We start from the raw sequence: 17,948 nt of genomic DNA on the forward strand, positions 1-17,948 counted from the left end.
AATTCTTTTTTTGAAATTCAGCCTTCTGCCATTTTGATAATATTATTCAATCTGTCAACTTAATCTATAGTACTTTCAAATTGATTTATTTGAATAAGCTTTTTTTTTTTTTTTTAATTCATAGCATTTTAGTCTAGGTCCTAGTGAAAAAGCTTTGTGTGATTGAAAATCAATTTCTTTTAAAGAGAATCTTAGATTGAATAGCATTGTATATTTAATAATTGTGGCAGTTCTTAAATATTTGAAAGCTTCCTTTTAATAGTTGAGTTGCATTTTTTAGTAGTTACTTAGTATTCAAAATAATCTGATTATTACATTGAGATTTGGTTGATATAAATAATGTGGTATTCATCTCACTTGCCATCTTATTAGCCACATATCATGTATTGGTATGCAAGTGGCTGTCTTTCCAAAGAAACTTACAAGTTCTCTTCTACCTTTTACCTCTTCTCTTTTACCTTTTCTAAATAGGGAACTTGGGAAAAAACTCAAAAATGTTTAACTTGTTCTCCAGCTAAATTTTACAAAGGTGTCTCTTGTCAGTTCATGGTACCACCCTCAATAGTACCAAATCACTGAGACAATTTGTTATCCAAATACCACAACTTTTTTTAATTACCTGTGAGAATCATTTATTTTAACTTTTGCTTTTAAGTTTATACTTTTTATAATCTTTAACTACCAGTATGTCAGACAAAAATGCATTAATTTTTACAGTTTCTTTTAAATTTTGTTTTAAACTGGATGAAGTCTACTAAATCCATATTAAAACACAAATCTAAGACATTTCCAGCTACTAACACCTACATTTTTATTAAGTGTTTATTCAAACACTTAACTATATAGATAATTCCAAATGATGCTTTGTCAAACTTTATTGTAATAATGTTTAAATAATTTTCTTTAAACATCAACTTTTTAAAATCATTGCAGATATTTAAATATGAAAACAAATTGTTTCAGTTGAAGTTATATTGGTTTATAATATTATTTTAATTTCAGGTGTATAATGATATACTTCATTATCTATATATACTATATCAATTCATTACCAAAGTCTAATTTTTATTCACAACCACATAGCTAACAGCTCCCCAACCTATTTTCACCTTCTGTTGTAGTAACCACCAACCAAGAACAGAGTTTTTAATATTCCTGGTAGTTTAGAGACAAGCAAAGAGAACTAGATTCCAGCTCTGAACTGCAGTCAACAAAAATTGTGATTTAAGCATATCACTTTCTCAGATATACCTTACCAGTCAAAAGAGAAATCTGTACTGTATTGCTTTTTACATCCCTTCTACCTTTAATATTATATAATTCTAAACTAGCATCCCTTAAATATAAAAATATATTTATAAAATGTATTAAGTAAAAATCTGTTTGATAATGCTATTGTCAAAATGTTTGAAAGAAAAATATAATTTTACTTTATTACATCATTGTTCATTTTTGTGCAGTACTTGATTTCTCCCGGGTGTAGTCCCCATAATTTTCCCACCACTACAGCAACTGTGAACCGTCACTATAGTCCCTTGTGCTCTTCCCTCCCCTATTTTGACCCTTTTCCTTACCTCTCCTGCTGTATGCCTCAGATGAATGTTCTGTCTGCAAGTTTTGCCTTTTTTTCTCACCCTTTGTTCAGTTTCAATATATTCTACCTTTAAATGAAACTGATATTTTTCTTTTTGTTTCTATTCACGTGTAATCTTAAAGGAAAATAATTTAAATGTTTTCTATTTGATGTCAGAATCTTAGTTCAAACTGACTTACACTGCAACTTATCTAAATATCTTCCTCTTTCCTCTCTTCTTCATAGCAGTCATCATTGCCCAAGGGCATGCTGATTGTATTAAGGCCAATTGGCTTTGATGTAATGTCAACATCTGTTGTTAGTACTTAATATATTTCCATCCAAGAGATTTACAGGAAAGCTAAATGAAAATCTGTACATACTCTTACTCATCTTTATCTTATTCCTCTTTAATAGTTGAACTTTTGGCTTAAGCCTAACTTTAAACATTAGTGTGTTATAAAAATATTGAGTACCCTAAGTGTATTTTTTTTAACAAGATCTAATGGTGCGAGCTTTAATCAAAAAATTTTAGACTGTAGACCTACTATTTCCTTATAAAACTGAACCCATATAGCCTCCAGGTACCTCAGTTTCTCTATTTATTAAAGTGACTATATCAACCACATTGCCTTACTGGGATATTATTGAAATACATAATAAGCTGTTTCTGTCATGGGAAATATACCCTATGAAGATGATTTCCAACAACTTAAGGTCATACATTAATTTCTCAGAATCAAAAGTACACATATCTTTTATACTCCAAAGGTGTGACAGTGCATGTGATTAATGACTGATAACTTTAGTAATAGTTCAGCAAGAATGATAATTTCCTAAATTCTTTTTTAAAGAAATTTCTAAGGAAAAATATGAAAATGGAAAATGTATGTAAGTTGAAAGATAACCAAAAATTAACTAAAGTATGTAAGAAAATAATAAACTTGGTAATACCAAGTTTACTGTACTTTTCATGAATTTAAATTTCTCAATTACCAGTAAAGTTGGACATTTTCATATTTTTTAAATCATTTTTGTCTCCTTTTGTGTGAACTGTCTATTTTCCTACCTTTATAACACTACAGTAAACTTGACATTTGTCTTACATATTGTTTAGACTAAGAGAAAGGATCTTGATAGGCCAAGAAATAGTAGGACAAATTTTATATAAGGGTCTTTCTCAACATTGATTTTTATTTTCATTTACTATAGCTGTGAAATGTATTTAGTGTTTTTTCAGTTATCTTGATGTAAAATAATTCTTTTTGTTGTAATGTACTTTACTTTTTAATACAAAATCCTATTACTTTTTTATTTCAGCATAACAGCTTTAGCAGGCCTTAACTTCATTCTTACTGTGATCCACTAACCTCACCCTAAGTATTGCAGCAGCATATTTATTTTATTTTGTTTCAATTTTATTATTTTATTTCTTCTATTCATTCTATCTTTTCCTAATTTATTATTGTCTAAGAGCTGCTGGTCCTTCAAGGTACAGTTCATGAAGTTTTCATTTATGTCAGTGTCCCCAATCAGTTAGACAGTATTTATTGAACACCTACAAGGTGTCCAGAACTATTTTAGTAATCAGGATGATACTGTTTTGCATATGTAACTTTTTGTCCTGACCACATTTTATGGTCAGTTATAACTGTTTGAAAAAATATTTTCCCTTCATTTCAGGAGTGGCAATGTGTACAATCCAAAGGTTGCTTTTTTTTAGAAGATGATGGAGAAATCATTAGTCACCACTACAAGATGCAAATATCTCAGAGATCTATGGTTTATATAACAATTAAGCCATTAAACTTGAGTCAAGTTGAAGGCAAGTTTACATTTTTTGTACATATTTAAAATATCAATTTAGATGCTTCTTTATTTTGGGTGCATGAAATCGCCTCCTATGTTCCACCACACATAATCCAGTGCTTTCATCTCATTTCTTTGGGGGAAGAGTCTGTCTTTCCCCTATTCAGTGTACTTGGTTGCTGTGTATCCTCAGCTGTGATATATTCAAGAAAACTTACAGTCTGATATATTCATGAAAACTTACAGTTCCTCCATGTACTTATTGTTAGGGTAGGAGTGATATTCTTTGAACTCTACTACATCAGAGAATGTCTAATAAGACAAGACATATCTGACTTTTAATTTAACAAAAGCAGTCCATTGCCATATAGGAAATAGAAGGATATTTAGGAGAAAGACAAAAGTCTAGTGAGGATGCTATTGCAGAATTCTAGAAGAGGACTGATGATGTCTTGGACCAGGGTATAGAAGGGATAAGCAATTAAGATTCCAGCTATGTTTTAAAGGTAGAACCATAGAATTTTCTGAGAATTGATTATGACAGATGAGAGAATAAGAAGCTTAAAGATGGTTCCAAGATTTTTTAATGTCAGTAGCTATAAGGAATGAGTTATCTGTAGCTAAGATAGGGACAAGTATAGATGGACTTTCTTTTTCTTTTTCTTTCTTTCTTTCTTTTTTTTAAGGGATCATATTTAGATATAGAAATTCAAGTGGGAATGTCAGATAGGCAGTTGATTGCTGGTCTGATGTTCAGAGGAAAGATCCTAACTGAAAACAGAAATTTTAGCATTCTCAAAATATAGTGTTTGATATTTCTTCTTCCTGTGTTCTTCCACAGGTAAGCCAGTGTGTTCATCCCTTCTTTCCTTGGAAGGATCTGTTTTTTCTCAGATTTCAGTTTATTTGATTGCCTTGCACTTTAGCCCTCTGATAAGTTTAAGAAAAGTTATCATTTTTAGAAAGTGTGTATACAGAGAACATTAAGGAACATTAAGGTTACTGTGTATAAGTACGTTTACTGTGTATAAGTACATTATTGCAAGTGCAATGATGTTTTCCTATAAAAATGTATATCTTCGTGAAAAAATCCAAAGTGGATAAAAACACTAAGTGCTTTTTTTAGATTGGAAAGAGTAAGTAGTGATGGCTTATTTTTAAGATGTTGGGATTTTTGTTTGCTTATAGGAAAACCATCCCCTTGGTTATCTATTGATACTGCTTTGTATGTTCTTAAGGAAAACGAGAGTCAAGCAAATCTACAACTCATATGTTTTACTGAACTCCGAAACAGAGAAGTACATATATCTATTTTTCTAATGTTTAATATTAGTTGAATGTTTAAATGTAGTGTGAACTCAAGTTTGGGTAAAATAATAGTCTTTCTGCACTTGTTTCTTAAATTTTTGTATCTTCCCATCCAACTAGGGTATGTGCAATGTTTAATCACATTTCATACTATGTATGCTTTATTAATTATAAGGGAGTTTTTCTTGTTTGCTGAGATTTAAGAATTGAACATTGATTAGCTATCTCGGCTTTAGAACTTGTAAATTGTATGACATTATATTTGACTTTCCTCTTTATAGGTGAACATTTTTGTTATATTCCATAAAAATAGTTGATGCTAGTGGATTCCTTTCTTTAAAAAGAAGGAAACCAAGACTGGAAAAGTTGCTTCAGATGTTTGTTTATACTACTATGGCTAAAAAAGAATCACTTCAAGATTACTATCTTCATGCTTGACTCAGAGGTTTCCAAAATAGATTAAGAAAGTTTTTTAAGTGATTTTACATGTTGCCCATGGGGGTATACTGATCTTTTAAAATTATATATTTAATCAGAGGCCAAATATGTAAGGCAGATATATAAATGTGATACATAAATTATTTTATGAAGACTACAAAAATCATCTCTTCCCAATAGGAATAATACTATTCAAGGACTGTAATATCAATATTTAATCTTTATCTAGGCCCAACAACAGATAAACATTTCCCTAATGGAATGTTATATAAAAGTCTTTATGTAGGCTTCCTAACTGATAAGGATAGTTATAGGCAAGTAACAAATTAAAATGACAGAAGTTAATATTTTGACTAGACCATTGTTCTTAATTTTGACTACAAAGTTAAGTTCAAGATAAGGATTGTCTTAAATAATTGCTTTTTCCATTTTATTTTGAATAAAATTGTTTTCTTATGAGATTGCATATGTTAAAATGTTAGTAAGAAATTCCCCGGTGGTGCAGGAGTTAAAATCTCAGCGCTGTCAAGCTATATTCAGCCACTGGGGCATGAGTTTGATTCCCTCCCAGGGAGCTAACCCACATGGCACAGCAGACCTCTCCTATATCTCCTGCTGTTCCCCTCAGCAGTGTATTTGAGTCGATCTGCCTGTTCTGCTCCCTACTTGTCTGGTAAATACTCTCATACTACTCACTCCCAGACCTCTGGCCTGTACTCCAGTTATTGTATGCATAAATAAATAAAAATAAATATTTTGGAAATGTTAGTGAGAAACATAGCAAAATTGTAATAAAGTTTGAATGAGTTTCTATTTGCCTTATACTATATAGGTTTCTGATTACATGTAACAGGTAACATTTACAAAGGAATGTTTAGTTTCATAGTTTTTTCTATAAGATTTTAGTGCCCATGATATACTTTCCATTGTCAGTCTCTGTAACAATTCAGGTTATATATGGGGAAAAGAGAGGTTCATGTGATAACATGTATATGGAGGCCCCAAGAACTATCTTTCACTCTTGTATATCAATCTACATTTCTCCAAGATTATGGTTTCCAGAGAATGAATTTAATCAATTGTTAGTCTCCAATATGACCCTCAGCCTTTTTGGATTGCTCCTTTTATCATAGGACATAATCAGTCTTTTGAAGAGGATGATTATGGTACCTCTGTCTTTTGAGGACAGAATTCAGGGCTGAAATCAGAATTCATATGAGCAACTTTGTTTTATATATGAATACGCAGGATGACCTTCATACACCTGGGTTTTGAAAGGAATTTTTGGTGATATCAGGCAGAATTCTCTAGTACTATTCTATTCTGAAGAGCAAATAACTCTTTGCTTAACTTTTATGCATGACTAGAAAATTCTTAGGGTGGATATATTTGACCTCTAATTATACAGGAAACCACTGGACTCCAGAAAGATCTGTAAGGTCTATAGAGATACCATTTTGCTTTATTTTATGAAACAGGAGAATAGAATGTTTTTCTACACAAATGTCCTGTCATTATAAATATACTGTGGTGAAAAGAATTTTATAGGAGGTAGGTTTATCTGGGATACTGCCATCTTGTTTTGTAGCCTACATTATGTAAATAGCAAAATTCTAATGCTTTTGTCCACATTACTGGTTGCTTACAAATATGGCTAATTCATACAAATAGTAAACTCTGTTTTAGGCATTCCTTAAAAACGCTAAAAAGAACTATATCTAATGGTCTTGTACTAAGAAACTTAACAAAAAATATTTTTTTTCTTGTAAATTGTCATATTTTTATTGAAATAACTTTGATTTATAAGACTATTTGACTTAGGGGTATAGGTACATATCTACATATATAAAGGATATATATGTATATATATGCTACCACATATGTCAGGCCCACCAAGGCATCAGCAATCCTCCACTAGCAATAACCTTTAGAGCCCTGACTTTCCCCTCTGGCAACCTCAATTCTGCAGAGTCAGAGTTCTAGGGTTTGTTTTGATTTAATTAATAAAAAGATTTTAAAAGCTGAAAAAAAAATTTTTAGAACCATAGTAGTATTGGAGATAGGTAAAATTATTTACATGAAACACCCCCTTTCAGAAGAAAAATTGAAAGACAATAGACTTATCACTATATATATATATAGTGATAAGTGATATATATATATAGTGATAAGTCTATCTATCTATATATATATATATATAGTGATAAGTCTATCTATATATATATAGTGATAAGTCTATTTGTTGTTTATCCTTTTGAAAAAAGGTATTTGGGTGGAGTGGTGAACTAGGACCTGGAATTTACTGGTTAATTCCCTCTACAACTGGCTGTTGGCTGAGGAAAGAAATAAAACCAATAACAGAAGAAGCCCAACTTGTATATAGAGATGAAACAGGGGAATTATTTCTTACCAAGGAATTTAGGTAAGTTTTGTTTATTAAGGTTAGAATTATAACATCTAGACTGGATGTATATCTATAGCTTGTCTTTCATCCTTTACTTTGGCCAGACGCCACCTCCATCCTTAGAAGAATCAGTAACTCAACTCACTCACTAATCATCTGAAAATGACCTCCCATTCACTAGTATTGATTCTCTGGGTCTGGGATTGATATTTATTTCTGGGTTCCACACATTTTGCAAGTCAGTTTGGGCCACAGATTTACCAATATCTTTACCATTAGACATTACCTTAGAAATAGATCTTACAACATGCACTGTTGCTTTAGATAACTATAAAATAAGAAATCCAAACACTTATGTAGTTTACTCGTGAGCTGTATAGACAGAATACAATCTGACTGCAGGTAGAGAAGAATAAAGTACATTGGAAAAAGGCTAAAAGAAGGAAACTGCTATTCATTGAGTTCCTACTATGTGTTGAGATTCTGCGATTGCTTCAGAGATATTCATATCATATAATATTAGACTGAATAAAAGTGTATTTGAGCACATTAACTTTATTTTTTAATGTAATTTTTTGTTTATATATATTTGACATCATCGTTCATTTTTATACAATGTTTGCCTCTCCTCTCAGGTGTACCAGTTCACCTGTGCACTGTCACCATAGTACCCTGTGCTCTTCCCTCCCCTGTTCTGATCCCTCTCCCTCCTCCTCCCCTGAAGAATGTCTCTGATTTATAGTTGGCTGTTAATTTTTTTGTTATTATTTTCTCCCCAATCTCTTCATCAGTTCCTCTGTATTCTTCCTATAATTGAAGCCATCCAATATTTTTCTTTTACCTTCTGATTTATTTCACTGAGTATAATCCCTTCTAGCTTCACTTATTTTGCTGTGAATGGCATGAGTTTACCTTTTTTGATTGCTGAATAGTATTCGATTGTATATATATACTGTATCTTCTTGATCCAGTCATCTATTTTTGGGCATTTGGGTTGTTTTCATATTTTACCTATTATAAATAGTGCTGCGGTAAACATAGGGGTGCAGGTATCCTTTTGAATTAATGTTTTTGTGCCCTTTGGGTGGGTTGCTAGGATTCACATTGCTGTGTCATACGGTAGCTCTATTTTTAGTAGTTTGAGGAACCTCTACACAGCTTTTCATAGTGGTTGGACAGTTTGCATTCCCACCAGCAGTGCAGGAAGAGTTCATTTTTCTCCACATCCTCACCATAATTTTTTTTATGTGTGCCATTCTTACTGGTATAAGGTGTTATCTCATTGTGGTTTTGATTTGCATTTCTCTGATTATAAGGGATATTGAACATTTTTCATATACCTTTTGGTCATTTACATTTCCTCTTTGGAGAAATGTCTTTTTAACTCTTGTGCCCAGTTTTTGACTGGATTGTTTACTTTGTTTTTGTGAGTCTTTGTAGATCTTTGGGATTAGTCCCTTATCAGTTGGAATGTGGAGTACAACAATTTTCTCCCAATCAGTAGAGTGTCTCTTTGTTTTGGCTAATGTCTCTTTTGCTGTACAGAAGCTGTTTAGTTTGATGTAATCCCAGGTGTTTTATCTTTTCCTTCACTTCCTTTGCTTAGGGGAATGAGTCTTTAAAGATATTATTGAGATGTATGTCATGTAGTAGACACAGTAACTATATAGAATACTTTGATGCCTTGCTTTACTTTTGAATGTTAGTCTTATAGAAATCTTCATACTAGTTGCCTTAGAGACTAGAAAAAATTACTATTTTTATAATTTTAGGTCAACTTTATCAGATATATTTGAAGTAATTGATTTAGATGGAAATGGTCTTCTTAGCCTTGAAGAATATAATTTTTTTGAATTGCGAACAAGTGGTGAAAAATGTGATGAAGATGCTTGGACTATCTGTAGAGGTAAGGACTTTTCCTAATGTATATGTAAAAAATTACCTCATAGCCTTCCATTCTGAAGAAGTAAAATGTCTCAGTGTGGTAGGACATGGAGGGGAAAGTAGGAATATAGGACAAGGAGGAGTTGGAAGAGTAAGACCCACTCTTGGCTAGCATCTGTCCTGAACTTCAATGGGCAGAATCTGTCCCTCATATAATCCGTTAATGTACAAGGAGATGATGGTGCTAACCCAGTAATGGCAGCATGGTCTTTCCCAGTGAGGACAGCCTCACCAAACTACAAGTCACCATTGAGGGCCCTGAGGAGACTCCATAGGTTGGAGGCACCTGTTCCACATGTAACTCCTTCTGTGGGTTTTCCTGCCTACCCACCCAAGAACTACTATCTTACTAGGATCTTCCATCCAAATATGGGTGCCAGGGGTGAGATCTGCATCAACATATTCAAGATGGACTGGAAAGCTGAGCTGCACATCTGATATATGTACTGACCACCAGATGCTTGCTGATCCACACTAAATCTGAGACTGCCCTCACTGAGGTCTGCCCCTGCTCTTAGAAAACCAGAGGAGTATGTCGCTACCATAGAACTCCTTCTTAGAGGCTGATTGGGCCCTGGCTGCTGTATCTATGACCTCCTCTACTGACTCCCTGGCTCCTCACAGTCTGGGAGGAACCAAGGACTCCATGGTCAAGAGACACACTGTCCAGAGAGAATGAGAAGATGGTCGCCAACAAAAAGACAAGAAACCAGAAGCAGGTACTGTGGTAGCTATAGCGGGATCTCCTCTTTTCCATCCCCACCTGATTCAGCCCTACTCACAACTCTGTTTCTAAGTTATTGAAGTTATATTTAAGTTAGGTTTGGGGAAAGGGAGGGAGTGGAGCACTGGGACCTGGATTTGATTATCCAAATAAAGTTGGAAAAGCAGAAGAAGAAAAAGTAAAAAGTCACCTTCTCTGTGGAGTATTATAGGCAACTAGGGTCGTTTAAGACTAGGCTAGCATTATTTGTAGATATAGAAATATAAAACATTTGTTTTTTTAAAGTAGTAGTTGGTATAATATTCATGTTAAAAGAACGTATTACTTACATAGGCTATTTCAATTTTAGCCTATGACCTTTGGAGTTTAAGAAGTAAAATTCTTCCTCCTAGCTCTTGATATCACAGGATAGCAAGGAGTTAATGGGTTGGGGTTTTACTAGCCTATAAAAAATTAAGAGGGTTTCAAGAAGCTGATTATACATGATAAGAATTCTTTGACTGTGCAGAAGCTTTTTAGTTTGATGTAGTTCCAATTGCTTATATTCTCGTTTGTTTTCCTTACCATTGGAGATGAATCCACAAAGGCATCTCTAAAGCTATGTCGTGGCCAACAAGAAAACTAACTCAAATTAAAAAAAAAAAGGGTGGGTTGAGGAGTTAAATAGGTATTTTTCCAAAGAAGACATGCAGATTGCCAATAGGCATATGAGAGAATGCTCGTATCAGTTGTCAAGAGATAAATCCAAGCCAAAACCACAATAAGATACCACCTCCCACTCAAGAAAATGGCCCATATCCAAAAGATAAGAAATAGTGTTGGTGAAGATATAGAGAAGAAGGAACCCTTCTATGCTGTTGGTGGGAATATAGACTGATCCAACTATTCTAAGTAATGAAATACTAAAAATAGATCTACCATATGACCCACCAATTCCACTTCTAGATATCTACTGAAAGAATACAAAAACACTATTCATCTCACAGCACAATTTACAGTAATTATCCTATGTAAACAACCTAAGTGCCCCAAAACAGAAGAGTGAATCAAGATGTGGAATATATATAAAATGGAATACTACTCAGCTATAAAAAGATAAACTTGCCATTTGTAACAATATGGATGAATTTACATGGGGATTAAACTAAGCAAAATAAGTCAGAAGAAGAAGACAAACACTGAATATGTTACTTTATGTGGAATATAAAGAAACAAAATGAAGGATCAAATAAAGCCAGAGAAATAACAAATCCTAGAAATCTGACTATAGAATCGAGGCTTCCAGAGCTGGATGGGGAGAGGAGAAAACAGTGGAGAAGAAGCACATTGGACTTTGCTGGGGGACTATGGATATTTTGGTGGTGGCTGTGCCATGGCAACAATACCCTAAAGGGGGAGATCCTATACCTCTAAATAACAAACAATGTTGTAAACCAGTGTTAACCTCAATAAAAATTTTCTAATCAAATTTTTAAACAATGAAGATGTTTGAACAGTAGTGGAGAAATTAGTGAGTTTGAAAGCATAATGGTGAACACACGAATAGATCAACAAAAAAATGGGCACAGATTTGTCTGGCACATTCAGGGACTCCAAAATTTTTCCCTTTTTCCTAAGTTTTTTAAGAAACATAGAACAATTTGGTTAAAATTAGAGTAATGAGGCATATAACAAATCTGGCACCTGCTACATCTCCCTTTTTGAAATACCAGGGATGTTATTATACCAAATTTATCGAGGTCTTCTGGGATTAAATGACAAGCATTTGAGACACACTTTATGTTTTGAAATATATGTATATGTATGTATATATCAGTATATACTCTAAATAAACAGGTAGGTTGGAATGTTCCTGTGAAATTAGAATTTTCTCTAATGTTGGAATGTATTTGCATTTTTTAAAAGAACAGGCAGATCAATGAAGTACACTGCTGAGGGGAACAGTGGGCAGGTCAGGAGAGGTCTGCTGCGCCATGTGGGTCACCTCCCAGGCGCAGCTCAAACTTAAGCTGAAGTGGCTTTAACTTCTTAATGCTATGCTTTAACCCGCTGCGATACCAGGGAGGGCCCTTATATTATTTTTAAGCTTGGATTTTGTTGAAAACTAAATGATACACTGTGATGGTCCTTTTGCTGAGTTGTGGAAAATCAGAATGCTATCTCACAGGCATGTTTTAAGCCATTCTTATTCTATTTTTATACTACTCACAGATTAAAAGGGACTGACTTCTTTAAAATAATATATAGAACAGACTAAACAACTATATAGAATATTTTTGTATAATATATAGAACAGATATTAAGTTTGTGAATTTGTAAATTATTGACTTATAAAAAAAGAAAATTTTTTGGTTGTTTTAACAGAAAATTTTGATACAAAGAAAAATGAACTAACAAGACAAGGCTTTATGGATCTGAATCTCATGGAAGCCAATGATCGAGAAGGAGATCCTCGTGATCTTTGGGTAACCCTGCACTCAATGGGCTACAATAAAGCTCTGGAATTGACAGAGGTAAAGAACTCACAATGTTTTTGCAATGGGTTTAATATCCATGGTAGTTTACCCCATAAACATTTTCAGCTCACATAAGCTTTGAATTTGGCGCTCAAATCTTTGAACTTAAGTGTATGAATGAATCCTGTGTGCATTAGCAGAATTATGCTAATTTATGAAAATTCCCATTCTTATCTGAAATTTCATTATTGCCAAAAATTTAAATAGTTCAGGAATAAAGGAGTTTGAACTTAAGATCCAGAGAGGAAAATGGTAATTTAAAAAATTATATTTCTTAATTAGTGGTGACTATATGAGATGCTGAAGTCTCCTTTCTGTAGGGATACACTATGTCCTACTAGAAGAAAAGTTCTTTTAGAATAAAGGAAACATGTCTGGATGAGAAGTAGAAGTCTGATCTTTTTACAAAAGATACTTATAAAATGCTTAACAGTCCTTAGCTCTTATAAAATACTTTTTATATTCTAGCTATCATTATTATTATTTGGTAACATGACAGGTGTCAAACTTGCATAAGACTTGCAATAAATCAGAAGAAGAATTTAAAAATTAAGCTTTGTATCTTAAATTCTGTATCATTAAATCAGGTTTAAAATAAATTCAAGAGTTTCAGACCACACATTAGATAGCCATACTTTTGTTTATATTCTTGAAGTTAGCAATAGTATCTATCCTTTAAAGTAATAAACACAGGAGGGTAATACTAGCAATAGAAAATTTTAAATTTCAGGTATAGTTGAGACTTTAGCTTAATTCCTAGTTCTGACATCATTTAAAATTTATAAACCTGTTTTCATACAAGTTATCTATAATTTTCCCCCATTTAAAGAAGTAATAGATAAGTAGTTAACAGTAACTTTTTATATCCTACTTTAACCTGTGGTATAAAATCAGTACCTGTATGTGGATAATATTCTACTATATATACTTCTCCTAGAAGAGAAATTATTTTGGAGCAACTTAATACATTTACTGATGTCAATTGACTTTTGAAACCATAGTAAGAAGCATTTCTGAGATAAAACTTTTAAAGTTAAATTCCATTTATTGAAAGGTTCTATATGCACATTAATGAAAATTCAAAAGGTAAAAAAATATATATCCAGTAAAAATATCAAAGGGTGATGAGATCATCCCTCAATAACTCAAATAGAAAGCTAAAACTGAATTGCTTGCATACTATAAGGGAGAGTTGTGCTGGTCAGGAACAATCTCACCACACAGAGCAGGATGTTCATCTCATTTATGTAAGTTTCAGGGAAGCTTCTTAACTCAGATTGAGACTGGTTGCACTCAGCAGCTATGTTTATTGACATTAGTCTGTACATGATGTCTGATTTTCAAAAGAGGAGAGCTGACAGTGAGTGGCTGGCCTTCAAAAACATGTTCATTGACGTGAGTTGTTGCAGATCTATTGAACAGGTTGAAAATCAATTCTGATGACTACAGATTACTTTGAATCAGACTAATCAGTTTTTCATTGGTTTGTGGAAACATTTATTTCTAGCCTCCTCTTTTGATTTTTTTTAAAGATTTATTTCATTTATGTATACAAAACAGGGGTACAGGCCAGAGTGCAGGGGCAGTGGGAGGATTCACCAGAGACAGAGTGGGGAGCAGAACTGGCAGATGGATGAAGTACACTGCTGAGGGAGCAGCGGGCCAGTCAGGAGAGGTCTGCCGCGCCATGAGGGTGACGTCACCTCTGGGGTGGGGATCAAACTCATGCTGAAGTGGCTTTAGCTTCTTTAGTGCTGGGCTTTAACCCACTGCGCCGTCAGAGAGGACCCCCTCTTTTGATTTTTATCCTGTTAAAATACAGATCACGATCATTCTCTTCGAAGAAGTTTAAATTTTGGAGATCTGATTTGCAGTTGGTTTGCTTGTCATGATTTCACCTCATGTTTGGTATAGTCCTCATATGGGACAGTGACTGTACCAAAGTATTTTCAGACTCAGGTAACAGACTCCGAGACAGTTATAACTAGAAGTTTTTTGAGCAGGGACTGGAGGGCACTCCAGAATCCCGTCTTGAGATTTCCCAGGGTTAGCCAATACAAGTCCCGAGGTCTCCTTAAGTTTACTTTGTATAGGCTTTTATAGTAAGCTCTTGTGATAAATTATTGATGGTTTTACTTGTAGCATTTAATCCAGTTATAACACAAAATGTTAGCTTTGATGCAGTTTGGTCACATTAAGGCTTTTTAAAAATTTCCTGTAACTGTTTGAATTAAAGCACTTAAACTTTTTATTGTCTTCTTAAATCATATGATAAACAGTCATAATAAAATAATTATCTGAAATTCTATCAAATGGCTATAACAAGATTTGCTTTTCTCTTTCCTACTAGGCATGTCCATTTGTCATTGACATCTATGCAGACAAATGCAAGCCAAGAATCAGAGCTGTCCATATGGAGGCATGCAGTGGGCAACTTGAGAAGGCCATTTGTAAATCTGTCCTTAACAAAGGTGATGCCAAAGTAATGGATGGCTATGAAAATATAATTGTACATACTTACAAGTGTGACACCTGGATAACGTCAGTTATTGAAAACAAGGTATCAGTTATTAGTGCTTCTTCTGATAATGGCAATTTTTACTAATTATTTATCTTTATTACTTTATTTTTGTACAATTTATCTTTATTACTTTATTTTTGTACAATATTTCATATCCTGTTACATTAATAATGTTCTTTCTCCTGTGGTTTCTAATTCAGACTGGGCATGATAATTTTTATATGACTTTTAAAGACATGAAATAATGGTTTTTATGTTAAAGTATAAACTTATGGGCCCTCCCTGGTGGCACAGCAGGTTACGGCAGAGCACTGCAAGCCAGCAACAGCTGCTTCAGTGAGAGTTCAATCCCTGGCTCCGGAGGTGACCCACATGATACCACCGACCTCTCCTGACCTGCCCCCTGCCATTCAGCACTGTACTTGTTGATCTCCCTGTTCTGCAGCCCACTCTGTCTCTGGTGACTCCTCTCACCACCTTTGCACCTCTGACCTGTACCTTGGTCCTGTATGTATAAATAAATCTTCAGAAAAAAAAAAGAGTTCCTCTTTAAAAAAAAAAAAAAATATATATAAATATATAATATATATATACTACATATTTGGAGATCTATGAGGATAGAGCATAATCTAGGTTCAAAGTATTTAATTTGAAAATTTTCATACATGCATCTATTTTAAATAATACACATGATGTTTTAAAAGAAATATAAGCAAAGAAAAGAAAAAAATAAGCCCAATTTTGCACAATTTGGAATTCCTGTAAACTGTCATCATGTTATCTAATTAATCATATTTTTCAGAATCTGTTTTTTAAATCAAACCAGCTTATTTGTTTAAATAACCAAGTTATTTCTGTCTTTGGTCATCTTCCCTGCTACTATTGCAGGTCATGAGAATACATGCATAATTTTAAAATAATATTTATTTATTTATGCATACAGAACTGGGGAACAGGCCAGAGGTGCAAGGGTAGTGAGAGGATTCACCAGAGAGAGTGGGGAGCAGAGTGAGGAACAGGCAGATTGACAAAGTACACTGCTGAGGGAGAGATCTGCCATGCCATGTGAATCATCTCCGAGGCAGGGATGGAACTCATGCTGAAGTGGCTTTAGCTTCTTAGTGCTGTGCTTTAACCCACTGCGCCACCAGGGAGGGCTGCATAATTTTTTTTAAGTCAGAGAAATTAAAATTTTCATCAGACCTTATTCAAAATGGCAAAGTTTTTAGAGCTGTTGGTTTCTTTTTTTTTTTTTTTTTTTTTTAAGATTTTATTTATTTGTGCATACAGAACTGGGGTACAGGCCAGAGGCTCAGGGGCGGTGAGAGGCTTCACCAGAGACAGAGCGGGGAACAGAACAGGCAGATCGATGAAATACACTGCTGAGGGGAGCAGCGGGCGGGTCAGGAGAGGTCTGCCACGCCATGTGGTCACCTCCGGGGCAGGCGGGAATCAAACTCATGCGGAAGCGGCTTTAGATTCTCAGTGTTGTGCTTTAACCCGCTGCGCCACCAGAGAGGGCCAGAGCTGTTGGTTTCTTTTAGTTACAGGGTGACACTTTCATTATATTTTGCTTGCAGTAAGTTTCTTAAAAATGCTTATGCTGGCCCTCCCTGGTGGCGCAGCGGGTTAAAGCACAGCACTGAGAATCTAAAGCCGCTTCCGCATGATTTCGACTCCCGCCTGCCCCGGAGGTGACCACATGGTGTGGCAGACCTCTCCTGACCCGCCCGCTGCTCCCCTCAGCAGTGTACTTCGTTGATCTGCCTGTTCTGTTCCCCACTCTGTCTCTGGTGAATCCTCTCACCCTCCGCATCTCTGGCCTGTACCCCAGTTCTGTATGCATAAATAAATAAATCTTTAAAAAAAAAAATGCTTATGCTTAAGGTTTGGCTGAGTATTGAGTCAAGGTATATACTATTTTTATATAACTAACTCTCATGCTCAACAATATGAACCACCAGAAAATGTAACAAGAGATCCTTACTGACAGGAATTTATGAAGTGGTTGGAAAGTCTCACGGGATCATATAATAAATGTTAAGTTATTATCTAATACAATTTATATCTGATACAGTGGCTTTACTGTATTTGTATCTCCTGTGGTTGATGTTAGTTTGGACTATAGAATCTGGGAGAGGATTTTATCATGAGGAGGAAAGGGATAGGTGTGTATGGCATTTGAAAGATAACTAGGATTTAGATATGTAGACAAACACCTTTAGAAGGAAAGGAGACAGTTTAAGGTGAAAAAATGGGAAGGCATTAATACAAACTATGGAGCAGAGTAAGAATGCATTTACTTCTCACAACAATCCCATGAGATATGATCTCCATTTTACACACAGTACAAGTAAAGTGAAACAGGGAAATTAGATAAGATCACATGCCTAAGTGTGTGTAGGTCACATAAGTAAATAATAAAAGAGCTGAAAAATGAATCCAAGTAGTCTAATGTTATCTCTGCCCTTTGTACTCATTAGGGAGTGATTGTAGGTTTTTTGACAGGGGACTACTTTGACTCTTGAATTTCTCCATTTATCAGCTTCATTTGGCTTTCTCTTGCTTGCTATCCATCCTAGAGGCTATCTGTTATTTATGATTACTCTATCAAGTGTCACTTCTTCCATAAAGTCTTCCTTGCTATCCCAGTCTCATTAATATTTCTGTTTCTGTATACCTTTCTGTGTTTTATAGGACCCTGTAAATAT

The 17,948-nt window shown here is 34.3% G+C and overlaps 1 protein-coding gene across 2 annotated transcripts in view; it reads left to right on the top strand.

Moving 5' to 3' along the window:
• Positions 1-17,948, top strand: part of EFCAB7 (EF-hand calcium binding domain 7) — a 29,031-nt gene that overhangs the window by 9,144 nt on the left and 1,939 nt on the right. For both annotated transcript variants that reach the window (XM_004679510.2, XM_012722772.1), the window contains exons 7-12: positions 3,257-3,398; positions 4,571-4,680; positions 7,393-7,550; positions 9,305-9,438; positions 12,565-12,713; positions 15,067-15,276. In XM_004679510.2, coding sequence (XP_004679567.1) covers positions 3,257-3,398; positions 4,571-4,680; positions 7,393-7,550; positions 9,305-9,438; positions 12,565-12,713; positions 15,067-15,276 — 903 coding nt within the window. The remainder of the gene's footprint in view (positions 1-3,256; positions 3,399-4,570; positions 4,681-7,392; positions 7,551-9,304; positions 9,439-12,564; positions 12,714-15,066; positions 15,277-17,948) is intronic.

The sequence above is a fragment of the Condylura cristata genome, unplaced genomic scaffold, assembly GCF_000260355.1.
Source record: "Condylura cristata isolate star-nosed mole 26May11 unplaced genomic scaffold, ConCri1.0 scaffold00008, whole genome shotgun sequence".
NCBI classification, from domain to species: Eukaryota; Metazoa; Chordata; class Mammalia; order Eulipotyphla; family Talpidae; genus Condylura; species Condylura cristata.